The following is a 24392-nucleotide window of genomic DNA, read 5'->3' as shown; positions in this document are numbered from 1 at the left end:
ACATGCCACGAGGCACAGCAAGGCGACTTTGACGCGTTCTGCACCTCGGCACGCGGTCTTCGGTCGAAATGATTGGCGGCGCGCTGACCATATACATGTTGCATGTACAGATGGGACGGACAAACAACTACTCATTATGGAGAACTACCAGTAACCAGCCTACCAGGTATCGTGCTTTTTTTCGAAGCTCACTTTTTGTTGATTTCCCCAGCCATCGATCCCTGCCCTGCCCTGCCCTGCCTTGCCTTGCCTGCGCTCCCCCATCTCCATTTAGTAATCCCATGCCAACGTATCCAGGCTCCGGAGTTTAGACGACGGTCTTGCCTTGTCCTTTGGCATCGCCGTTGACCTGACTATTATCTGTGCCCTGCCCGGGCTTTGTGGCTGCCTGCGCGAAGGACTGCTCGAAGTCTGCAATAATATCGTCAATGTGCTCAGTACCGACAGAGATGCGAATGAGGTCCTACAAAGGTCAGTCCGTATTCACCATCCAATGTGGAGAGCGCGGCGCTACACTCACCTCAGTCACGCCACTGCCAATCTTCTCCTCATCGCTCAGCTGCTCGTGGGTTGTGGTCCATGGGTGAATGGCAAGAGTCTTCGAATCTCCCACGTTGGCCAAGTTGGAGATGAGCTTGAAGCCGTCCACGACCTGGCTACCAGCAGTTCCACCTCCAGTCACGCCGAATGACAAAACACCTCCGAACCCTCTTGGCAGGTACTTCTTCGCCAATTCATGGCTCGGATGGCTGGTCAGACCCGGGTAGCTCACCCATGCCACATTGGGGTTGTTCTCAAGCCACGTCGCGAGCTGCAGAGCATTTTGTGCGTGACGCTCACATCGCAGGCTGAGGGTCTCGAGGCCGATCAGTAGTTGCTGAGCAGCGAATGGGTTCAGCGCAGCACCAAGATCACGGAGAATCTCGACTCGCAGCCGGATGATGAATGTGATTGCGCCAAACGTGTCCCAAAACTTGAGTCCGTGGTATCCATCTGACGGCTCGCTCATCTGTGGGAATCGTTTGCGTGCCGCTGGCGTTCCCCAGTCGAATTTGCCAGCGTCCACAACCATACCGCCGATTGTTGTCCCATGGCCTCCAATCCACTTTGTCGCACTGTGCACAACGATGTCTGCCCCGTGGTCGATCGGGCGAGCGAAGTACCCTCCGGCACCGAAAGTGTTGTCCACCACGACTGGAACACCCGCTGCATGCGCAACCTTCACAATTGCCTCAAAGTCTGGAACGTTGTATCTCGGGTTGCCAATGGTTTCGATGTAGATCGCCTTGGTCTTGTCGTCGATGAGGGCCGCAAAGTCCGATGCCTTGTCACCATTGACAAACTTGGTCGTGATACCAAAACGCGGGAATGCGACCTTGAACTGGTTGTAGGTGCCTCCATAAAGGTTCGAGGTCGAAATGATGTTGTCTCCGGCTGTCGCGAGAGCAGCAATAGTCATGAACTGGGCCGCTTGTCCAGATGCCGTTGCAACAGCAGCAACACCCCCTTCCAGAGCTGCAACACGCTTCTCCAACACATCGACAGTGGGGTTCATGATTCGCGAGTAAATGTTTCCGAACTCCTTGAGGCCAAAGAGCCTCGCACCGTGGGCCGAGTCATTGAAAACGTATGATGTGGTTGCATATATCGGTACAGCTCGTGATCTGGTGTGTGGATCGACTTCTTGGCCTGTTCAGAAGAGCAATCTCCCAGTTAGCGGTCATGGTGTGGTTCTTCCCCAATTCGCAATCATCGCCCCGATGCTTTCTTTCTTCGGTCTTGAGGATCGCTCGCGTACCTGCATGCAATTGCAAGGTCTCAAACCTAGGTTGGTGGTCCTGTGCGGCCATTGTGGATCACGGTGACTGTCAATCGTTTCAGTTGTGACTTGTTGAGCCCTCTTGGGACATGCAAGCACAGGAATGTTCGGTCTTGGGTAGTCTCAGAGTGCAAGTCACAGACGTGCAGGAAAAAAAAAAGAAAATCTGGTTTCTGTGGTGAAATTGTTTAGCACGCGAGCGCTGCAACGTAGATTAATGGGCCCCGCTCTTTGGATCTCTCCCCGCAACACTGGAACCGATCTACAACCAGGGTAGAGCAATGGCGTGCTCTCCCGCTTTCTCTCGTGCTCGAAGTCATGTGAGCCTTGTGACCTGATTTGGACTGATTTGGGATGATTTATGATGATTTGGGAGGGTTTGGGACGAATGGGACGAATGGGACGAATGGGACAATCATGGGGCATACAGAGTGGCATGCTTCAGGCCTGTGGATGCTGGCTAGCTCCATGGAGACGGTATACGGAAAGGAAACCACGTACAACACTAAGGCAAGGTACAGACGTGGGGTACAATCGCGTCATTACTCCAACGCCTTTCGCAATTACATGTACATGTACTGTATGAGAAAGACTGTTGGTGTAGGAGAGGGGAGGGAGAGGGGTATCATGCTATGCATTCTGTCTATTCTGCGAATATCTTGTCGTGCATCATCCTCAGTTACTCGTATTACCTACCTTCTACACTGAATGGGCCCTTGGGGAGATTGTCTCAAGGTGTCCCACTTGTTCCGGGTCTGCTGCTACTGGAAAGCCTCACCGGCGGTGGTGAATCTGGAATGTGCACGGTGGCACTCTGGACATCTCTGATGACATGAACCAGCTCTCCTGCACCTTCATAGTGCGATTGGAAAGTAGTCAAAGTCGGCTTCTTCTCTGCTTCTTCACTCTCAAGCTTCAGCTCTTCCTGCCGCACGTCTACCACCGGCAGCGGCTGTAAGCCGACACGAAGCGGTATCAGCACAATGCTAAACGTGTGGTCAGTACCATCGTGCGGCACAAAATGGCGACGTTTGTGTCCTCCGACCAGCCACGTATCGTTCTCGCTGTCGACACTGATTACATACGTCGTTTCTTCGTCCTCGCCATGAATCTTAAACGTGGGTACACTAGGAAAGACATTCTTCGCACTCCAGCCTGACGTATGCCTGACACGGACATGAGCTGAAACGGGCTGTCCAAGAGTGAGCACTCGAGGGCCTCTTACTTGTGGTTCCGCGTCCGGCAGCTCCGTCGCAGTGCTGAAGACGATGTCGACATTGGGCACATCGACGGAAATAGCGATGCAGTGTGGATCAGCCCCGCGCCGTCTGGCAAGCGACAGTACCGTATGTCTTGCGTGCCATTCATGGAGCCAAGTCCCTAGCGGTTCTCTCACTTCTGGCGCTAGTGTCGCAAGAAGTTCGCCCCATCCGACAGCATCGAAGTCTGGCACTCTGCTCTCTTGGAGCAACGCCGCGAGCTCAAGATCAGCATGTTCGATGCGCTGCCGAGTACGCTCAAGTAGCAGTGGTACAAGGAGGCGAGCATACTTGGCAAAGCTGCTGTTCTGCAGGTCGGATACAATTTCGTGCTCAAGGCATGACAGGAGCGCCTCGTCCATTGGCTCGTAATCAACGCTGAGTGTAAGGGCAGCATCGCGTTTGACACTGTTATGATCCGATTGTCGTCTTCGTGTGATTGTATAGAGTAACTGCGCGGGCTGCGCGTCAAAGACCGTCAGTGGCAGTGGCAGGGATGGCGGTGCCTCGACCGCAAAAGTGGGAGAACTTCGAAGTTCAGCGCTGAGAATGGCAAAAGGTACCCCGGTTGTAGTGCGCACTGTGAAGCTTGAGTAGAGATTGTCAAGTTGAAATATGTCATTGACGTCGATATCCAGTGGTAATTCATTTGCAATCTTTCCAGGCAGCTGACAGGTCAAGGTCCCTTCCAGAGTCGTGTACTTGAGTTCGAGCTGGAATGTGATTTCTCTACTGGGTTGCTCCGTCGTATATGGGATGACGACTTTGGCTTCAGCACCTGGCGCGAGTCCTTCCAGAGCTAATTGTCCTGGCGTAGCGATTGCTGTTGGGTCAAAGGATATGTTTTCTAGGGCTGCATCACCTAAGTGGAGGCGTAGACCAGCTGTTTTGGGCTTGATTCTGACGTTGATGCTGCTCACTTCATTCTGACCCGAGTTGACGATCACTTCTAGGCGACGTGGTTTGTCGATATGTGTAAATCGAGCTCGACGGATGGATGCCTTGAATGCCTCTGCTCGTGGATAGAGGAAAACAAAAGCGGGCGACTTGGATGAGTCTCTGATTGTCGTAGTAGGCTCAATAAGTGTGATTCCTAGCGGCGTCGGTTCCGGCGGCTCTCGTAGATGCTCCACAAAACAAAGTCGTCCAGCCTTCAGCATGACTGTATCCACAAGGTATGGCCCATAAGCAGTTGTCTTTGCTTCTAGCGCGATCATGTTTGCACCAGGCTTCAAGATGACTCGAGCGTTGTTCTCAAGCCATACCTCTTGTAAGGGGTCGTGGATGCTGACAAGGCGCACTCTTGCTTGGTCAAACTCCAAGTCATCATCGAGAACATGATCCAAACCCAACGGTAGCTGTATAGCGTCGGTTTGGTCATGGTGTGAGATGATGCGACCTAGCTCAACGCCGCTGAAGAAGTCTTTTAGTGGCTGGACCTCTTCACTCTCTAAGCCGTCGGCAACACCGGCTGCTTCTCTGAACAGTCCAGTGCTGTCCAAATCGTCACTGTCAGGTCGTGATATGCCATTCGAGACGCACGAAGCCCGTTGAAGTCGTCGACGTCTGCTGATCTTTGCGAGAAGTGCCAGAGTGGTCCGCACGAAGTCTTGCTTCCTCTCAAGCCTCTTGAGGCAGTACGCATAGGTACTCAGCCTCTCGGCATCCATTCTGTTCCAGCCAGCATAGGTTTCTCGAGTCGCCACACGCTCGAAATATGTTGCCGCAGTCCGCCAATCACCTTGCTGACATTTCAACATGGCTAGGTCGCCAAGCAATCTCTCGGCGAAGTTCTGTTGCGTTGCGGTGCTGAAGTGGTTGGCGGCTGCCTGAGTGAGCTTCTCGTAGGCCGTCTCGAAGGATCGTACGTCGGCCAACGCTGGCCTGAGTGAAGGCCCTAAGCAATTATCCAGCAGACTCGACCGCGGCACGCTTTCGATGTTGTTATTGCTTTCCAAGGTGCCGTCGGTTTGGATGGCTTGCAGCTGGCTTGTCCTGGCATGTTTCGCAAAAGCCGAGCCAGCATACCAGCCATGTATACGCGCCAATTGCTCCAGCATCCGCCGTCGCATCATAATCAGATCCGCTCGGTATGTGGCCAGGTCTGCTTGGCCGGGTAGGCCTCCATGCAATAAATAATCTGCGCCACCACTCGTGCCTGCAGGAAATGTGCCGCTCGCAGTGTGTCCCCGGGTAGCAGGGCGTGCTAAGTCAATCGCAGCTTGGGCGTCCGGTAAACTTGATGTCCGTTGGGGATGCTTATTAGCACCAATACCAGTACTCGTGGCTGGCCGTTTCGAGGTACCATTAGGGAGCTGTTTGAGATTTTGCAATCCTTGATTAGTGAGGTCGAGCAACGCAGGTGCCGCTGTTTCTGCCAATACCTGGCCAGCAATTGCCCATGTCCAGGAACAGACCAGCGCTTCCACTTCTAGCTGTGGAACTTGGCCGGACGATTGATCCTGTCTCAGAGCTCTGGCAGCTACATGGATGAAGTTCGAGGCGCGCCAGCACACTTCGGCGGTCAGAACCAGGTCTTCTCCTCCCTCTTTGCTCGTGTGCTCGAGACGAGCAGATCGCGCGTTCGCCAGACGCAACACCAGAGCCTTTTGCCTATAGAAAATGTAGCACATGAAGTCAAATATGGTGATGTTGCTTCGGAGGATTCTTTCTCGGTAGTCTTTGCTGAACAGAAGTTGAGCATCGTATTTATCATTCTTGGACTCGTCTGACCCGCCATTGAGTTGTGTGTCGACAGGACCAAAAATTCGTGTCTGAACATCATCCGTGAAGTCTGGAAAGGTCGTCGCCGTTCCCCTTGCTTGACCAGTAGCAATTTCTCGCAGTACCACTTCAAGGCCTAGCGACAACTCGTCGTAGATAGCTAGGGCATCTTCAACGAGGCCTACGCTTTCCAGCGCAATGGCCAAGCCTTCCTTGTGGACGAAGAATGTGCAAAAGTTCCACCCTGGCAAAGATCTCCGCTCCTCTTGTTCGGCGATATCAGCTTCATACTGGCGCACGCGTCTGTCGAACGGTCCAAGGATCAACGATTTGAGCTTCGAGACCAGATCGTTCCAGGCATTCTCACGCTCCTGGGCGGTCTCCTCATACGTCTGAGCGACCACTGGCGTTGGTAGTAGATCCGCAACGGCGTCCTGCTTCACAATTCGAATCTGTGCGATGCGATCGACTGAAGACTTGCCCGAGTCGTGGAAATCTGCTCGCAGCCTGTCGAAGACTGTTCGCGTACTTTTCCCAATTAGCTTGTTACTACCCTTGCGCTCCTTGAGGTCGTCGGGATCTTTGCTACTCTCGCGCCATCTTGGCTCACTCGCGGCTAAGGTGTCAGGAACAACCACATGGAGAATGAGCCATTCGAAAGCATCATGGTCCAGCTTGCCCTCTGACTGCGCAATCTCTTTTACCCATTCGCGAAGCTTCTTTCGATCAGTCTCCTTGTAGGTGTCCTTGTCATCACATCGCAGCACATAGAGCTTCAGATATGGACTCGTCCGGAAGCCTGGAATCTGATGCCGTCTCTCCCTGCTCGTAATAGCGCCACTCCTCACAATGTCAACGCTGCTCTGAGGGCCATCGGAGTCGGTGTGGGCTACTACTGGCCGAGCGCTTGCTTGGGTCTGCTGGTCTGGCACGAACTCGAGATGCAGCGACTTGATCTGGCGCAAAGGTCGAGGCGGTGAATGCCAGTTGAGGTTTCGCAGAGGGAGTCTGGAGGCGATGTCCTGCGACACGAGTGGAAAGACTCCTGACGGGTCATGATACTCCACTGCAGCACTTTCTTAGCGATGTGTCTCCTGCTTTTACGAGTGGAAGACGAGGCAGAGGAGGAGGAAGAGGAAGAAGCAGCATACCAGTAACCTTGGAGCTCAATCCCGTTGCTGACATGACAGAGTCGCCCGTATGGTTGCGTGACCTGCCGCATCGCGATTGTCCAGTCACTACGCTACCCTAAGCCATTATACTCCCATTTAGAAAGAAAGCCCGGAGTGCTGTGCCCGTTACTGTGGTGTAAGCGTCAGATTAGGCTGTGAACCTAGTACGATGGTTTTACACCAATGGAAGGGATGCTTTTTAGCTTTACCGACGGGAGCTGCGTCCGCAGTGTACTAGGAGGTAGTACCCGCTGAAGGAAGAACATCATCACCGACATCTCCCGACTCACACCGACGACAACCACGACCACTACGGCAACGACGATACCACCGCCTCACTCGCCCACGCCGAACGCACAATGAGGGCCGCACTGAGATTACTGGTATGGTAGATTGGCAGCCCGATGTGGGTATGCGCTGAACTGGCCGCAGACCAATTCGCCCACCATCCAAGGCGGCGCAGGACTATGGAAGAGCAGCGCGCCTGGTGTTCATGTCTGGCGGCAACCTGTCAGATATGATAACTACAAGAGCCCACACGGTCCTCAGTATGCTGATACCCGCCGTCAGTCCCCTCGGGTAGACGGCAGCGCTGACTGGGCATACAGATATAAGATCAAGCCTCACGTCTTTGGCATGGATGCCGGCAAAGGCTACTACTAGTACACCTCCCATCTCGATACTAGATGCACCGCCATCCTCAGCGAATCAGATTAAGACTGACACTCATTCTAGTGCCTCCATCGCAGCTGGATTTGGGGTTGCAGCCGGCACATTTGCCATCATGTTCTTCGATTCGGTTCCAAAGGTCAAGGAGGACATCCTGAAGAAGGTCCCTTTCATCGCCAGCTTCTACACTACCGAGATCGCACCAGAGGACAACCCATTCTAAACGCAATGCCATGCGAGCATGATACGAGACGAGAAAACTTTGAGCAAGATAGAGGAGCATCGATGTAAATAAGAGCAAGGCCAATGTACTCCTAAGAAGCAAAACAACATCCCACAATACTGCAGCTTTCTCTCATACATGTGAAAGAGATACTTATGAACTGCAGGGTGGCAAGCACACCAGCTGCTCCTCGACTTTGCGGCCAGGGCGAGGTTGGAAGTGGATCAGATGCGCCGTGCTCAGCGGAGATGGGCTTGAGCTGCTGTCGTGCCAGAAACAGTAGCAACACTGCATGTTGACATGACTGTCGAATGCAGTCCAAGTGTAGCAGCCTATCATACTTATCATTCCACCAAGAAGCCTGAGCTGTCCGCGACAGGCCTTCACTGTGTGAATTGCAGTAGAGTCGCTTGAGAGAGCGCCTTAAAGTGCGACTCTTACACATCAGACTTTATGAAAAATTGCGAGGTCTGCGGTCAGATAATTCGACCTTCGGAGAAATGCCGGATTCCTTTCTGCTCTCCATCATGTACTTCCAATAGCACACTCAGTCTGGCGGTATGGGGATTGTTATGAAGCATCCTCAGGCTGGTACAGCCTTCATCGGGACAAGTGCTGCTGTGCATATGTATGCGAGCAGACCCTTGATCATAGATTGTTGAGCGAACACATGGAAGACAAAATGCCTGCAATTCCGGTGATCTGCTAGGAGGTAGTTCTACTTCTACCATCACCGGGCAAACGCGAGAGCATCGTGGACTGTTACTTGCACCTGTCATGCGTGCCGCGGATCATTGTGGCTTTTCATGTGCCCGCTACTGTAACGTACATGTACTGTGATGGGCGAATTCTTCGGGGGATGCGCAATGTACATTGTACGGGACTGGAGTGGAAAAACTGCATGCCCTACATACAGTACCTTACCTAAGCAACTAAGGTACCAGGTAAGGTACTGGATTTATGTAGGGCCGCGCTTGGGACGAACAGGCTTGGCAATATATAGTTCTACGGTCACTTCTACCTTACCTACAGGTAAGGTACCTGATTCTAAGACCCCTCATCGTCATCATCTTCGAGCTTCCCGTCCGCTTCTACATGTACATGTACCTTACCTGTACACATGTGATGACAAGCAGGTAACAATCGGGATATCCTTGTTGCAATATCTACTGAAACAATGTTCAAGAAGAAGCCACACATCAAAGCTCTCTCCCCGTTGAGATCATCCGATCGCAGAAAGCTCGCCGACCAGATCATCAAGGACTTTGCGCTGGGAGGAAAAGAGGCGCCCACGAACGACGACACGCCTGAACAGAAAGCAGAAGCTACGGCTGCACATACCGCCTTAAGAAACTCTCTCCTGCCTGAAAATGTACAGTCGGCACGATTCACGACGACGCATGGCCCGGAACTGAAGCAGGTCTCGGGCACAATTTACGTTGGCCACCACGATGGCGAGGACGCGAGAATTTTGTGGTTCCAAACCGATGGGCGCATGGTACCGTCTGTATACACACTCTGGCACAATGCGGATATTGTGCCGTTGCTACATACTCCCGAGATCGTGGTCAAGAAGATGGTAGGAGGCGCAGATCTCATGATACCGGGGTTATTTGGAGGTCCACCTTTCCCACCACGAGCCAAAAAGGGCGCAGTCGTCGCAGTCGCAGCTTTGGAAAAGCCCACAGTGCCCGTGGCCGTAGGATTCTGCGAGATTGACGTAAGCGCGTTGCAAAAGGTAAGAGGCGAGAAGGGCCATGCCGTAGAAAATATGCACTGGCTCGGAGACGAACTTTGGAGTTATGGCACCGGGAGCCGACCCGGGAGACAGGCGCCTGACGCTATAGAAGGCTGGGCAAAGGTGTTGCAGGAGCGCGGACTTCTCGAGCAGGTAGCCAACTTGGACCTAGAAGAGGAAAACGAGGTCGGCGGAGTGGCTCTCGAAGATGGTGCGCTTGGCCAAGATAAAACTGTCGCTGAGTCGAGCAGAATGTCCACGAATGGCAGCGAGCTGGTCAAGACGTCTGAAGCAAAGGAGCTGTCACAACAGGATATTGACAACGCCTTTCGGAACGCCTTCTTGTTTGGAGTCAACCATTACAAGACATCGAATCCAAGCGCGAAGAATCACGGATTGGACTACCCACTGACACAGACAGTCATTATGTCGACGCTCGTTCAACCCTTCTTGCCAGCTTTCTCTTCCGAAGAGGCTCAGCAACTTCAGATCAAGAAGACTTCCTGGAAGAACATCAAGAAGTTTGTCAAAAGCTTGGACAAAGCTAAGATTGTGGAATCGAAGGATAGTGGCAACGAAACAACGATCGTTGATATCGACTTTGAAGATCCTGCAATCACAACGTTCAAGCCATATCGATTGCCGAAGAAGGAATCCTCTGGCGGTCCATCCAATGGACCTGGCAACGAAAAGACAGATGGAGCTGATGACTCCATCGGGCAGAAAATACAGGTAGTGTCCTCCTACAGACCGTCTACCAAATTGCAGCCTATATTCGACGCTGCTACGGGGACAAAATCACTATACACCCCTGCCGAGGTGCGTGATCTTGTGTCCTCATACCTCGAGAAAGAACGCCTGATCTCGGAAACGAACAAGCGTCTTGTGAAACTGAACCCGATCCTTGCCAATGCTGTCTTCGATGGCTCAGGGTCCCTCGACAAGGAGGTTCTTGCCAAAGGTACAGTACCTCGAGATGCCCTGCTCGATCGTATACTGCACGCAATGTCTCCCCAGTATGCCATCGTACGACAAGGCACAGACCCTAATAGCGTGAAGCCGAAGAGCGGCGCGCCTCCAAAGGTGCACATCACTCTGGAGACAAGAAGTGGCAACAAGACCGTGACGAAAGTCAGCGGCCTTGAGGTATATCATATCGATCCAAGGCCGCTGGCAGACGAGCTGAGGAAAGTATGTGCTGGAAGTACCAGTGTGGAACCGTTGGCCGGCGCTTCCAAAAAGAATGAGAAGGAGGTGCTTGAGGTTATGGTCCAAGGGCCGCAGAAGGATGCTGTGGTGAGAGCACTCGAGAAGAGAGGGATCGATAAGCGTTGGGTTGAGGTGCTTGATAAGACGAAAGGGAAAAAGAGGTAGCGAGTGACCACTAAGGCGGGCCAAATACCATTCCGAGTCTGCAACTACGAGTTCAAGACAGCATGCAGCATTGGGTCCAGTCGAAGCTTCTACCCAGGGACCGGCGGCGGTGATGAAGTGAGCCTTCCGCCACGCTTCCGCCTGTATGTTCCCTGTGTATTATTCGTAAGTCATTGGCGCAAGCAACTCCTTCCTCGACTAAAGTAGGGAACGTCGCACTGTCTGAGCGACGCTCATGTAAAAGGCGTACTGCAGGACTCCCCCAAAAGCACCTGCCTGATCTGGGCCTTGACAGCTCGTAAAACGTGGCGGCGGTCACTAATCTCAGCTGCCAATACCTAGTCCACGTCAAACCACACTTGACGAGCTCATATGTCGCAGCCACCTATCCTGAATGCATCAAGCTGTCCAATGGCTGGTTGGTTCACTATGGGCAGTCTTGATCTCATGCTTGGGATTTTGTGATTGCGCGCTAATGTAGAGGGCGACTGTGTGGTTAATGCATCTGGCTGATGGATATGCACAACCTCAGTCATAATGTACTCCAGGAGCCTTAGTTATTACCTGAATTACCTAGGTACAATGTAGTATACTAAGTATCCAGCACAAAGAGCCGCTACATCACTTGCATACTGGCGCTGTATCTGCGAACGATGCGCCTAATAGCAGTCGTCGGCTCTGCTTGCGTGTAATAAAGGCGTAGATGGGAGAATACTAATACTGTAGAACTGGGAGGCAGTAAATATCTTTGAGAGCATACTGGCTCGATACAGTAACCCGGCTACATGTACCTACCCACCTTGGTGTTGGTAGTGTGATAAGATGCTGGCATTCGCAAGGATTTACTTGAAGGTGGTAGAGCACGCAAGGTACATGTAGGTAGGTACTTCCAGGTTCTCTCCGACTTGGCACCCAGTTTGAAAGACCTTGAGGTACATACTGTACCTTACCTCCTACCTCTCCTTCGCCCACGCCAGAAGGGTGTGCGGTGCAAGTACACCTCATGTAAGCTGCACCACACCATGAAATGGGGTAGCGGATCACCTACATACTACAGTAAGGTAGGTAGTTCTAGACTTCTACTTGTTATCCCCCACTCGAGCATATCGTCCCGACCGCTGCACCAGGGGAGGAGGGAGGACCTAGGACTGCCTTGACCTACCCCCCCTCTGGTCCACCCCCTTCGGTCTGTCGCCCCCGCTGCATCCCACTGCCTGACTGCCACTGCCACTGCCACTGCCTCTTGCATCACCGTTACCACCGTCGTCGCCTCTCCATTCCTCCCGACGATATCGCTATAGCACTGGCGCTCCTCCGCCTCGGCCGCGCACGCGTCAAGCTCAGCTCGCCCAGCACCCATTCGTCCCCGCTGCGATCTCGATGCTTGAGCACGACGAAATCAAGCACTGTGCTTAGGTCGCTGCTATTCTTCGGCAAACCAGCCCGAGGTTCACTCAGTGACACACAGCTCGCGCACGCGCGCAGCATGGCAGACGTCGATGCCCACACGGGCTTCACAGTCGCCAATCCTACGGCGGCCACTCCAGCAGACGCTCAGTCACTGTCGTCTCCCACAGCCGGTGGCAAGAGGAAGAGAGAGCCTAAGAACATGCCGAAATTCTATGCCGTCCGCACAGGCAAGTCGCCTGGCATCTACCACACCTGGGCAGAATGCCTAGACCAAGTTCGTGGCTTCCCCAGGGCCATATTCAAGTCGTTTGCTACGCTTAGCGATGCCGAGAAGTTTGTGAACAACGAGGGTGACGCCAGACCTTCGACAGTCCCGAAATGGTACGGAGTGCGGGCAGGGCGGATTCCCGGTGTCTATACGAATTGGCAGGATGTCCTGGACCAGATCACGGGCTGGAAGGGACCGAAGCATAGGGTGTTCAAGACAAGATCGGAAGCAGAGCAGTACGTTGCAGGAAGTAATGCAGCATTGGAGGCTGCCGCAGCAGATATCCCAATAGGCAGCATTGAGCAGGGTGAGCCGGCTTTGAAGAAGACCAAAAGCAGCAAGAAGAAAGGTAATGGTATCAAAGAGGAAACTACACCCCCAGTCGTAGATCAAGGCGAGTACGAGCCAGGCGATGCGCCTCTACCGGACGATGCGGAAGATGGCTTCGATCGAGACCTAATTCTGGATCCCATCACGGATGGTATACGGTACAAAACAAGGGAAGAGAGAGAGGAGTATAAGTATCAAGCGACACGACCCGTGAAGGATGCGCCGATACGCATATGGACAGATGGCAGCTCGCTCGCAAATGGGAGCGCAAACGCGTGGGGTGGTGTGGGAGTTTACTTTGGGCCACAGGACCGACGGAACATCAGCGAGCCTCTCAATGGAACGAAACAGACTAATCAGCGAGCTGAGCTGACCGCAATAGTGCGCGCACTTGAGGTGGCACCCAAAGATCGCAAGATTGTCATTGTTAGTGACAGCAAATACTCGATCGACTGCGTGACGGACTGGTTCCACAACTGGCAACGCAATAATTGGGTCAATTCGTCGAAGAAACCAGTGGAGAACAAAGACTTGATCCAGAAAATATTGGATATGCTGGAGGAGCGTTATCGTCTTAATGAGCATCGCATGGAGGATGAAGCTGACATTCCCACAGCTGACAAGCGAGCACATTGGGATCGAGGTCCTGGCGGCGTGCGCTTCGAATGGGTCAAAGGTCACGAAAATGACGAAGGTAACAATGCTGCGGATGATCTGGCGACGGCAGGAGCAATGATTGCGAGAGAGCTTGGCATGGACGTGAGCTTGTCCTCATAGGACTAGAGGGCTTCGAAACTTGAGCGGCATCGCATCAAGGTAGCATGACACGGAGCTGCAGGTGAATGTTCTACAAAAACTCATGGCCGCAGTAGCTGTATTGTGACCAGGCTCGTCCGCAGGTTTCATACGATAATGGTAATGCTCGTCCTATATGCCCCCGAAAGCTACAGTACCTCCTAGTCATGCAGCATTGAGCAAACTTCAAGACCTCTTCGACATGTTGATGCAGCCTGACAGGCTCCACATATCAGAAGTATCTAGATCATGGGCATCCGATGTTGTACCCTCTCGATTGCAAATGTAGGTATCCTGCATACACACGTTGCTTACGTTGACGCATCAGTCTCATGGCTGAAGGTGAAACCTGCTCCCATCAGAATTTTGTCGCCCCATACTCACTGGGGTATTGCGAAGCGTGCTGTCCACGTTTGTCGATCCCCGGGGGCGAAGCAGAGGCTAGCCGCTAAGCACAAGTGTACTGTATGGAGTCAATCCATCAGGTAGGCACGTTGTCTGCCATTTCGCGAACCTCAAAGGTTTCCCGCTGTCAGATCTCAATGACTCAGCCTACCCTGTGAGTTACTTCTAGATATTGAACAGTGCTAGACTCTACGGTTGCTCGATCTTAACTCGTTTTCTTTTTTTTTTTCGAGTTTTTCCGAGGGGGAAGAGCAGGTTTTCAGGAACTCGGGTCATTCGGGCGTATCAAGTCGTACGCGGGCAGTGTTTGTTCACAGCGACATTAGCTGCGTCACGCCGAGTGGAAGTCCAAATATGTTGGGCAGTACCGACTTGGCAAATATTTACCGAAGCCTTGTTTGGCTTTGGAGAAGGATCCCACGGCTTCCGAGTCCTTACATATCTGCGAGGCGTGCCGCGTGCCAAGTGCACAGCTATCAGAAACAGGCGCCCTCGAAGTAGCCAAGAGCCAGCGGTAACACAACAAACGCGTCTGCTGAGGTCGCACCGCTGCGGCCATCGTGGTCGTGCACGCGTTAGCCACCAGCTCGCCGCCGCTGAAATCGTGTCATCTCAGAGCTGATGACACGCGTCTCTGGTCCGTCCTCGTGACAAGGACCAGAGCGCCAAGGTGGCGACGGGCCAACGGTAGACATTCAGGCTCTTCCTGGAGCCTTGGGATTGCGGGAGTGGGATGAGATGAGAACGAGATGAGGTTGAAACTTGGAAGATGAGATAATGAGGCCTGCAGCCAAGAAGACGCAGCAGCGTATCAGATTATTGAGTTTGACACGTGCATCTGCGGCGTCGGTGAGCGTTTGCTGAGCGCGCTAGTAGGTAGGAGGTGAAGCTACCTGGTGCGTGGTGACCTCCCAGGCTAGGTGGTAGGTAGGTGGTAGGTGGTACGGCACTCTCGGAGGAGAACGCAGCGACGCGGCGCATGTCATGTAGATATCTGTCTTTGTCCATTCCACTGATGTGCCGTCCGTCTCCGTTCCAACCGGACTCATCATCACCTGGACGTCCACTCCATCACCATCACCTGGACGTCCACTCCATCACCATCATCACTATCATCACCATCATCATTTGCTGCGCCCAGACGGTCATCCCGTCCCTGCATGAGTATCGTGGTAGAGTTTCCTTGGGCCACGTCTGGAACAGGAACCCGTGCCGTGGGCGACTTTAGGCGGGAGGTACTAAGAGCAGACATAGTTCTATTAGTGCTGTCAAAGCTCGAACATCCGATGACTCTTTTTTGAGGTCCGGCTCCTCCAGTTTTATTTCACCATCATGACGGCAGCTACCACCCAGGGCTAACCTCGGTCGTATTCAACCTGCATCGTCTCAGCGCGAAGAGACCGACGCTTGCCGGATCAGAGAATAACATGCCACACGCTGTGGCATTGAACCGCAATCCTACTGAAGAGCACCAGACCGATGGCATCGATATAGACACAAACATCCACTCCGCTGGGACCTGCTCCTGTGAAACCGAAGATACCTCGCCGCTAGGACAATACCGCCGGAGACAGTCAGGAACCGTACAGCAATCGAAGCTTGCGCAATACGCCATGGTGGCTAGCGCTGAGGAGTGGAGCGTCCGCAACGAAGAGACGCCGGACGTGGAGTCGCTTCGAAATCAGTTGGATAAGACCCTTTCGCAGGCGGGGCGTGAGCATGGCAGCGCATCCCGCACAAGAGATCGGTCCTCGTCATCCGACCTTCTTTCAGCTCCCAAGCGACTACCTACACATCGAGGCGGCTCTCTCGCTGCGGCCATGAATGGCACACTTCCAGAAGTCACGGGTGTTCCGATGGCAACACAGGCGATGAACGATACACCTGCGACAACTGCGCCGAACAGTCCTAAGATTGTGGGCAAGAGTCAAGCTCCCAGCAGCAATGGAAGCGATAGCCCCAGTCACCCTAGCCAATGGAGTCTTGCGCCGCGGCGTCAAAATTCGGGAACCTCGACGCCGAGAGTGCGACCTACGACACTGGACATCCCGGGCTTGACCAAGAGCAAAGTCTCGCCTGATGGGAGAATCGCACAGCGGGATGTGGGATCTAAGCTGGTGATCATCATGGTCGGACTGCCCGCGCGAGGAAAAAGCTACATTACTAAGAAGCTGGCGCGGTACCTGAATTGGCTGCAGCACGATACAAGGATCTTCAACGTGGGAGAAAGGCGAAGAACGGTAGCAGGTGGTCCAAACAGCCTGGAGAAGACCAAGAGTCAGCAGAACCACGAGGGACGCAACAGCCTAGAGCAGGGAAATCTACAACCACGTCCCTACCCCCGATCCGAGCAGACTGCCCATCACCCTTCAGTCGCACAAATTATTCTGAACGGCGAGACCAAGATCGATCCACCCTCGACCCCTCCCCGCAGTAACACAATCGACGAGACGAACGATCAAGCGAAGTCCGAGAAGCAAGACACAGCGTCTTCTGAGGACACTTCCGCGGATAAGACAGAGACGGAGGAGGACAGTATGGAGCAGAATGCGGCATTCTTCGATCCACAGAACAAAAAGGCATCGCAAATCCGGGAACAAGTGGCCCTCGAAACGTTGGACGAACTTCTCGACTACATACTGTATGAGAATGGGAGTATTGGCATATTGGACGCCACGAACAGCACGCTTGCGCGACGGAAGATGATCATGGATCACATCCGCGAGCGCGCAGGTCCACAACTGAATGTTTTATTCCTAGAATCGAAGTGTGTGGACCAGGATCTGCTTGAGGCCAATATGCGCTTGAAGCTCCAGGGACCTGACTACCGTGGGATGGATCCCACTATTGCCCTTGAAGATTTCAGAAAGCGTGTGCGTGAGTATGAGAAAGCGTACGTGTCTCTTGGCGAGTACGAGGAGGCCATGCACATGCCATACATTCAGATGATCGACGTGGGGCGCAAGATCATCAGTCACCAAATCAAAGGCTTTCTCATGGCGCAAGCGAACTACTATTTGCTCAACTTCAACCTGGCGCCTAGGCAGATCTGGATCACTCGTCATGGTCTTAGCCTGGACAACGTGTCTGGCAAGATCGGAGGCGACAGCGACCTTGCTCCAGAAGGACATCAGTACGCCAAATCTCTGCAAAAGTTCATCGAAGAGAAACGAAAGGAGTGGGACATCAAGCAGCTTGAGAACCTGCAGAACACTCACTTCCCGCCACAGCCAGGAGATGTCACGCCACCAAACCCCTACTATCAGCCACAATCCCCTGGCACCGAACACGACGAGCATACTTCGATCCTGCCTGAAGCTCCCGCTGTCGGATACGAGCCAAAGGCGTTCTGCGTATGGACGTCGATGCTCAAGCGAAGCATACAAACTGCTCAATACTTTGATGACGACGAGTACGACACCAAGCAAATGCGTATGCTAGACGAGCTGAATGCTGGTGTTATGGAAGGTCTCACATATTCGTGCATAAGCACACAGTACCCCGAGGAGTACCGCAGTCGACGATCTGACAAGCTACACTACCGTTATCCTGGTCCAGGCGGCGAGGGCTACCTTGATATCATCAATCGCCTTCGACCTGTGATTGTGGAGCTGGAGCGCATGACTGATCATGTCTTGCTTGTTGGACATCGCAGCGTAGCACGTGTCCTGCTGGCTTACTTCCGTGGTCTCAAGCGCGAGGAGGTCGCCGACCTGGACGTGCCGCTCGGCATGCTATATTGCCTGGAGCCCAAGCCCTACGGCGTGGACTTCAAGGCATATAAATGGGATAAGGATACTGAATGGTTCTACGAAGTGCCAAACTTCCAGCTACGGAGAGCTCAGGATGACATGGTGTAGAGGTACGTGACCTGATAGTTCACTTGGATTGCTGACCAACACTGACTTGTATACAGTGCCTGTCAACTCAATATCTCCAAGTCGGAAACTACGCTATCAACACTTCCGAGGCGAGGGGTACGATTCACCCTCAGTTAATTTACCATTGGGCAGCTGGAGCTGCATGTACGATGCGGAAGGAGATCATGGTCGGAGTGCTGGTGATAGACTAGGTACGATTGGGACTAATGACAACGATGATGATTCTTCCGGTGTATTAGACATGGCGATTTGCTCTTAGCGAGGAGTTGAGGAGAAAAAGAAAACAGAAGTGTACCATGGACTATAGCTAAGGTAGTGTGACAATAATGCTTTCCTGAGCATCGTTCTCCAAAGTGTTTGGTTTCATGTGATGTCCGCTTAAAACTCGGCCGACCTCTGCCCTTCTTTTTGTACAGTCATCATCGATCCCCGTCCCCATCATCATTGCATATACATGTACATACATGTGCCCACGACCTTTCCATTGCATCCACTTGTATTGAATCTTGGCCAGATCACTGTCGCAAACATGGGCGGTCCCAATCTCGAAGTCTTCAAAGTGTGCCAGCCAATTACTTACCCACTTCAACACACAAGCAAGCAACCAAGCATTCACTAACATACTTCTCTCTCTCTCTCTCCAGTTCGGCATGTACATCATGTTCCCCATCGGCTTCATGTACTACTTCGGCATCAACCTCGATTCGCGCTTCGCCGTGCCCGATTTCTGGCCCAAGCGCGGCCAAACCCACGAAATCCCCTTTGACAAGGACGAAATCAATGCCGAGATTGAGCGGTTGAAGCAGAGACGACTCGCTGCCCGGGCGCGCAGATTGGCCATGGAGGAACAAGGACTGAGTACCGCGACGCATGTGAATGAGGACGAGGTGCGAGAGGGGAGGGTGAGGGAGTATCTGAGTAATACGAAAGTTATACCGAGGGAGGTAGAGCAGCAGCAGCAGGATGAGGTGGAAGGGATGAAGAAGAAGAACGGTGGGTGGTTTGGGTGGGGGAAGTGAAGGGTTTTTGGGGGATATTTTGGGATTTTGGTCTTGCAAGGGGGAGAATGGAACGATGATACATACTTCTCCGACTCTAGTATGGAAAAGAAGGCGCAGATGCAAGCAGGCACGTATACGGTGGCCGTTGCATCTTCGAGTCGCTCAATACTTTGATGTTGGAGTTAGCGGTGGTGAAGGCAGCTCCATGACTGGCCGCAGCGACACACGCATACGACTTGCATCGCTTTGCTCGCCTTACGAGCGAGGGCTTGTAGAGAGCCGCCACCTTGGGAAGCGGGAGCCCCAAAAGCAAGAGCTGACAAAACACCAGGCGGGCTGTAACGGTCTTTCGTGAACAACAGTACGGGGAGCTTGTGTGTGTCAACTGGTACTTCAGGTAGGATGATCATCATCATCCATGTTCGGTCAATGGGATTTTGAAGAGATTTACTGTACGATAGGCTAGAAGCTATGTACATTGCGAACTATCTCATCTTTTTTTGGACGACAAGGACATCTTCCTCGAGATTCTTGGTGAACAAGAAAAAAAAGTAATCACGATGCTGAGGTAGGTATCATTTTTCCATCCTTTGATCTATATTTCTATTTGATACAACGCTATACTGTGCGTTTAAACGTCCTTATCCAATCCACACCTATGGATGGACCGACTACATGCTGGGGGTTTCTTCTTTGGTCATGATCTCGTGCCTTCTTTTCTCATCTATACAACAATAATGTTTTCAACAAAAAGAGACTGTTCCAGCTCCACGCTATGCTTCATAGGATGCAATTCCAACAACGTGCGAAAAAGCTGACATCTTCCAAAAAAAATCACTACAATGCGTACAGTGCAGCCCCTGCAGCAGCTCCAATAGCAGCGACGCTCCAACCGGGTCCTGCGGTAGGTGCTGCGCCGTCCAGTGTAACTGTGGTACCACTATTGATGCGAGCTCCGCCAGAGGAAACCGCAAGACTCGTGACAGCATTGGTCACCAATGTCGCGTCTGGAACGGTCGAAGTGGTGATTTCCATGATATTGTTCGCTGTGGAATTGAAATTGGTTTGGGCGAGAGAAATCTCATTCTTTGCAAGGTCGTATACAACATATGCCGATCGGAGGAAGGTATCTCCTAGGACGGGTGTACTGCTGCCCGCGGGGCCGATTCCGAGAATACAGACTTCTTTGCCTCGGTCGATGCCGGCGACGATGACGAGTTCGTTCATCGGGACTTTGATTGTTGGAGAGGAGAAGGTGAGGTCGAGGGAGCCGTCGGAGTTGGCGAGATCGCAATCGACGAATGCGGCGCCTTGCTCCGAGTCGTACGATGCGCCGACCGAGTCGTAGATGGATTGTGTAATGTCGTTGGGAAGATACATCAGGGAGCTTCCTGAGTCCAGTAGCGCGGGTATGGCCTGCTTGTTTACAATTGAACCTGCTGTGCCATTCGCGCCAACAGCAGTCAGAGCAATGATGAACTCGGCGTACACTCCTTGTGTCTCAACGATGGGTATCGTCTCCAGCGAACCCGTGTATTTCTCGGTGTTGACACCTCCAAACAGTATCGATCCGGTCGAAGCATCCAGATCGTTGAGCCAGAGACTGTATGCGTTGGTATTGATCGCGCCCGCTTTCACAAGACTCTGCGGCACATTGGAGTATGTCTTGCCGCCATTATACTGCACTGCGACTTCGTTGATGGGATACCCAATGCCCAAGATACCCTCCTGCGAACTTGATTCATATCCAATGCCGAATTGTTGGCCTGTTAAAGTCGTGTCTCCGATCTTGACGGTATCGCTGACATAGTCCCCGGCTGATCCCGATCCATCGACGTAAGAAATGTTGAAGTCGCTGTTGAGGTAGGTATAGGTTGAGGAGTCGTTCGCGTTGTATGTTCCCGATATCGAGCATGGGTCGCCTCTTGCTTGACAAAGAGCGCTACTATCCACATTCACCCACAGATCACTGCTTCCCGTATCGAGATGTAATCGCAGATTCTGCGCGGGAGTCCCGATCGATACATTGGCAAAATAGAGTGTTTCCTCGTTGTCGAGTGCTACTGTCAAGGTGTCGCGCTTGCGTCGTTGCCAGCGTTTCCGGTCGTGATCGAGGGGATTTCTGATGTCTTTTCGTTGGATGGTGTGTTCAACGACCCGAGGCGGTAATGCATCGTTGCGCTTGACCAGGTTGATGGCGTTACTAGCAGTGGCAAGGATTCCCGCTGTATAGGCGATGGTGGGAGAACGCATGTTGGAGGGAGAGTGCCAAGAGTCCGCCAGCCGTGGAATGTTGTAGGAAACAGGGAACGGGAACTAGGAACAATAAATCAATAAATACTCGCTAGAACCAGACAAAGACGAAGCAGCCGAATAAGAAGGAGGGAAGAAGAAGAAGACGAAGAAGGCTTTTCGATGTTTCTTTGGATCCATACGCAACTTCCCAATGACGCGGCCGTTGGATGTGTATCCACCCCGGTGGCGATGGCCTTTTAGCGTAGTCCAGTCTCCGATTCAGCCGCCGTCGTAAATTGGAGATCGCCTTCACAAATAGATGCCAAGAATCGTACCGAGGAACGTTTTAGTTTATGAGCAAATCAAATCATTCCTTCGATTCCCTCCAATCCCTTCAATCCCTTCAATCCCTTCATTCATCATCGTCCAGCCCCGTCCCGCTACGGCATTGCAGCTCCGGTCGGGCAGGTCAAGAGTCGGGCCAGGTCAGGTCAGGTCAGCTGGGCAATGTCGGTACAATAGTCATCAACTCTACACATCCGCATGCTGCATTGCGCGTCCTTTAGCGCGCTGGGCTGGTTATGTCGCAAGCGCACCTCAAGAGTCGGACTTAATGCAACAGGCGGGCAGGACTGGGGAGGCAAAAGGCCGTGTGCGTGGCCGGCGTTTCGAACAAGACTATTATGGAGGTAACCTTATACCACTGACTTCATCTGCTCGAACTCTTTTGGTGGCCCTTCTTTGCCCAAGTGCCTTGTCGGGGATGAAACTGCTGGGCCCCGCGCGTGCGTCTTCTTCCACTGCCTGCGACGCGCGTTTGATGTTGCACAGAGGCGCGTCCTTGCACGAGCATTCTCGTCCAAGAGCCGGATCCCCAATTCCCCATCATCAGCCGTCTATACTTACATGTGCGTCGCATGTGCGGAGGACTGGTGAGGTCAGTCTCTTGCAGATTCCTTTGAAAGGTCCAACCGGCGCAGACCCGACTGACGATCCCAAGGAAGTGCGGGCGTCCCAGAACCAACCCTCAGTATCTTCTCTTGTTTGCATTGCATCGAGGACTTGCAAAACGTTATACTACAGTAGGTCGCTTGAAAGGATGCGCTTCAGTGTTGAAGACGTAGTTGTCCAAGGAGACAACATCAGGCTCGCTAAAGATCAGATAAAAGTACTTCAGGGTTTCCGCCAGCCAGAAGGATTCCATACTGTCCATTTTCACGTTGTGTCCCGTACTAGCCAGCCAGACGGGATCATGCGTGACATCTGCGAGCGCTGCATTTGCGATATGCGTCTCCGTGGCATTCACGATACTGCCAAACATCTCCCATGCGCGATCCAGCAAGTACTCTTGGCCTGTAATCCGGTAGAGTATGAATACCGATTCGATCGCTTCGGGACGAAGAATATATCGCCGATCTGTAATCTTCGTGAAGCCTTTGGGAAGTCGAAGCTCGTCGATACTGTGCTGGGCATCGGCAATGCCAGATGCCGCGATCGTGCTTCGCCATTTCTCTTCGTCCCAGGGACACGCTCCGACGCGAGAAGGACAAGGCACCATCTCGAACACTTCTGGCATGACTCCCATGGGACATGCGCTGTAGGCATAGATGCACCCGTCGGTAAGCTTCTGCCCGATCTTCACGTGGGCCTCCTGGCCAGTAAGTCGTCCGCCGAGTGCAAGCATGCCACCACTGAAGCATACCAGGTGCTGGCCTTGTGGCTCCAGCTTGGGTGGCTGGCCCAGCTCCGCTCTCACGTTGCCAGACATGAGGATATCCTGCAGCCAAAGCAAGGTACATGGATTAGCAGCCATATCAAGTGAATGTCGTATACGCACAGGGCTCATACCAAATCATCTGGAGTCATAGGCTTCCACAGGTTTTGCTTGATGGCCGTCTCCATACTTCGCTCGTATAGCTTGGGATATATCGGCTCAACCCCACCAAGGAGAGCGTGCATTTTCGGGAAATACTCGTACAGCGAGTCCGACATTGCACTGAGTGTAAAGTACGTGTCCTGGGTAAAGTCCGCGTCTCTGCCATTGACGACGACGGGAAACATGCCGGGTAGATGCGTTTCTTCTTGCTGTTTCGCGAACAGCTGCATAATCCGGTCTACAGCGTCGTAGAATCGCATGTCTCCTGTCACTTGTGAGAGATGGGTGAATTCCATAGAGAGTGATCCGATCTCAGCGACTAACACAACCTCGTCCGCGACCTGCGGAGTCGTTAACGCCGACTGGGGTTTCCAACGCGTGATTGGCATATGGTTGGGTGTATCGAATGCCTTCAGCAACATTTCACCAAACTCGGTAGCCTTCTCCAATAGTCTTTTATCACCACTGAGATCGTAGGCCGAAAGGAAGCCCCCCAAATGGCGAATGGTTGTTTCAAACACGTTAATGGTTTCTTCCGTACACTTAGACAGGTCGATCGTTACCGCTGCTTGTACCGCTTGTTCGAATTCATCTTTCATGCCCATGATCCACAACGTGTCGAGAGAATCCACGAGCGTGGCAGCCCATCCGCCAAAGCCGTTCTTGATATTTCCAGTGAGCGGTGTGACCTCGTCCATCATCCAAGCGTAGTTACTGTAGGCCTTCCAGCATCGCTGAAATGTAGCCTTGACAGCGGCTTGTCTTTCCAGTCGTACAGAGGCATGTCCTGGAGCTTCAGCGGCGAAGTCGAATTGTACCTTTGGTAGCTTGCGCGGCCTTGCGGTAGGAAGGCTGGTCAAACTCTCCACGGGGTAGTGCACTTTCACGTCTTCCCAGTGGAACAGCCCATCGCCATGCTTCTTGTTCGAAGAAAAGAAGGCCGCGTATTGTATCCTCGCATGAGACGCGATATTCTGCCGGAAGTGCGTGATAGTTATCAGTGCGAAGACCGCTAGAGCAGCATATATTGCATAGCGGCGTAGAGAGATCATTTTCGCAGATGTGTTCACGGCGATAGCATACTCCCGAAAGGAAGGGTGTGAAATCGTGGAACTTGGGCCTATATCGTGGAGTGGATGTCGCAATGCAAGGCAAGGTTCCTTAGGGCATAATGAGAAGAATGTGAAGCTCTGCCTGTTTGGGCTATATGGGG

At 52.7% G+C, this 24392-nt stretch overlaps 9 protein-coding genes across 9 annotated transcripts; 4 read left to right on the top strand and 5 right to left on the bottom strand.

Moving 5' to 3' along the window:
• Nucleotides 1-117: 117 nt before the first annotated feature.
• Nucleotides 118-1954, bottom strand: SEPMUDRAFT_147308 (O-acetylhomoserine ami). The gene is made up of 3 exons (XM_016904217.1): nt 1799-1954; nt 521-1689; nt 118-463 (listed from the first exon to the last, which is right to left on the bottom strand). The coding sequence occupies exons 1-3, from the start codon at nt 1848-1850 to the stop codon at nt 308-310; spliced, it is 1377 nt and encodes a 458-aa protein (XP_016763535.1). The 5' UTR covers nt 1851-1954; the 3' UTR covers nt 118-307.
• A 485-nt stretch (nt 1955-2439) lies between these two features.
• On the bottom strand, nt 2440-7026 carry SEPMUDRAFT_147307 (uncharacterized protein). The gene is made up of 2 exons (XM_016904216.1): nt 6954-7026; nt 2440-6868 (listed from the first exon to the last, which is right to left on the bottom strand). The coding sequence occupies exons 1-2, from the start codon at nt 6985-6987 to the stop codon at nt 2550-2552; spliced, it is 4353 nt and encodes a 1450-aa protein (XP_016763534.1). The 5' UTR covers nt 6988-7026; the 3' UTR covers nt 2440-2549.
• Nucleotides 7027-7255: 229 nt separating this feature from the next.
• SEPMUDRAFT_80090 (uncharacterized protein) lies at nt 7256-8219 on the top strand. Its single transcript, XM_016910236.1, has 4 exons — nt 7256-7357; nt 7407-7522; nt 7583-7636; nt 7710-8219. The coding sequence occupies exons 1-4, from the start codon at nt 7334-7336 to the stop codon at nt 7864-7866; spliced, it is 351 nt and encodes a 116-aa protein (XP_016763533.1). The 5' UTR covers nt 7256-7333; the 3' UTR covers nt 7867-8219.
• Nucleotides 8220-8935: 716 nt separating this feature from the next.
• Nucleotides 8936-11556, top strand: SEPMUDRAFT_147306 (eukaryotic translation initiation factor SUI1 family protein). The gene has a single exon (XM_016904215.1). It carries the CDS (start codon nt 9044-9046, stop codon nt 10976-10978), a length of 1935 nt encoding a protein of 644 aa, XP_016763532.1. The 5' UTR covers nt 8936-9043; the 3' UTR covers nt 10979-11556.
• A 1556-nt stretch (nt 11557-13112) lies between these two features.
• SEPMUDRAFT_39498 (uncharacterized protein) lies at nt 13113-13703 on the bottom strand (the record flags this gene model as incomplete). The annotated part of the gene is made up of 1 exon (XM_016908746.1): nt 13113-13703. A coding segment is annotated over one exon (591 nt), but the record flags the coding sequence as incomplete, so codon positions are not given.
• Nucleotides 13704-15239: 1536 nt separating this feature from the next.
• On the top strand, nt 15240-18404 carry SEPMUDRAFT_147305 (bifunctional 6-phosphofructo-2-kinase/fructose-2,6-bisphosphate 2-phosphatase). Its single transcript, XM_016904214.1, has 2 exons — nt 15240-18048; nt 18103-18404. The coding sequence occupies exon 1, from the start codon at nt 15614-15616 to the stop codon at nt 18044-18046; it is 2433 nt and encodes an 810-aa protein (XP_016763530.1). The 5' UTR covers nt 15240-15613; the 3' UTR covers nt 18047-18048; nt 18103-18404.
• A 140-nt stretch (nt 18405-18544) lies between these two features.
• On the top strand, nt 18545-19577 carry SEPMUDRAFT_147304 (uncharacterized protein). The gene is made up of 2 exons (XM_016904213.1): nt 18545-18626; nt 18712-19577. The coding sequence occupies exons 1-2, from the start codon at nt 18597-18599 to the stop codon at nt 19084-19086; spliced, it is 405 nt and encodes a 134-aa protein (XP_016763529.1). The 5' UTR covers nt 18545-18596; the 3' UTR covers nt 19087-19577.
• A 59-nt stretch (nt 19578-19636) lies between these two features.
• On the bottom strand, nt 19637-21321 carry SEPMUDRAFT_80074 (candidapepsin-4 precursor; the record flags this gene model as incomplete). The annotated part of the gene is made up of 1 exon (XM_016910234.1): nt 19637-21321. The coding sequence occupies one exon, from the start codon at nt 21319-21321 to the stop codon at nt 19906-19908; it is 1416 nt and encodes a 471-aa protein (XP_016763528.1). The 3' UTR covers nt 19637-19905.
• A 673-nt stretch (nt 21322-21994) lies between these two features.
• On the bottom strand, nt 21995-24331 carry SEPMUDRAFT_60195 (glycoside hydrolase family 47 protein). Its single transcript, XM_016909517.1, has 2 exons — nt 23152-24331; nt 21995-23080 (listed from the first exon to the last, which is right to left on the bottom strand). The coding sequence occupies exons 1-2, from the start codon at nt 24229-24231 to the stop codon at nt 22376-22378; spliced, it is 1785 nt and encodes a 594-aa protein (XP_016763527.1). The 5' UTR covers nt 24232-24331; the 3' UTR covers nt 21995-22375.
• Between the last annotated feature and the right edge of the window lie 61 nt (nt 24332-24392).

The sequence above is a fragment of the Sphaerulina musiva genome, assembly GCF_000320565.1.
Source record: "Sphaerulina musiva SO2202 unplaced genomic scaffold SEPMUscaffold_2, whole genome shotgun sequence".
In the NCBI taxonomy this organism is placed as follows: domain Eukaryota; kingdom Fungi; phylum Ascomycota; class Dothideomycetes; order Mycosphaerellales; family Mycosphaerellaceae; genus Sphaerulina; species Sphaerulina musiva.
This window is presented reverse-complemented; position numbering and strand designations above follow the sequence as displayed.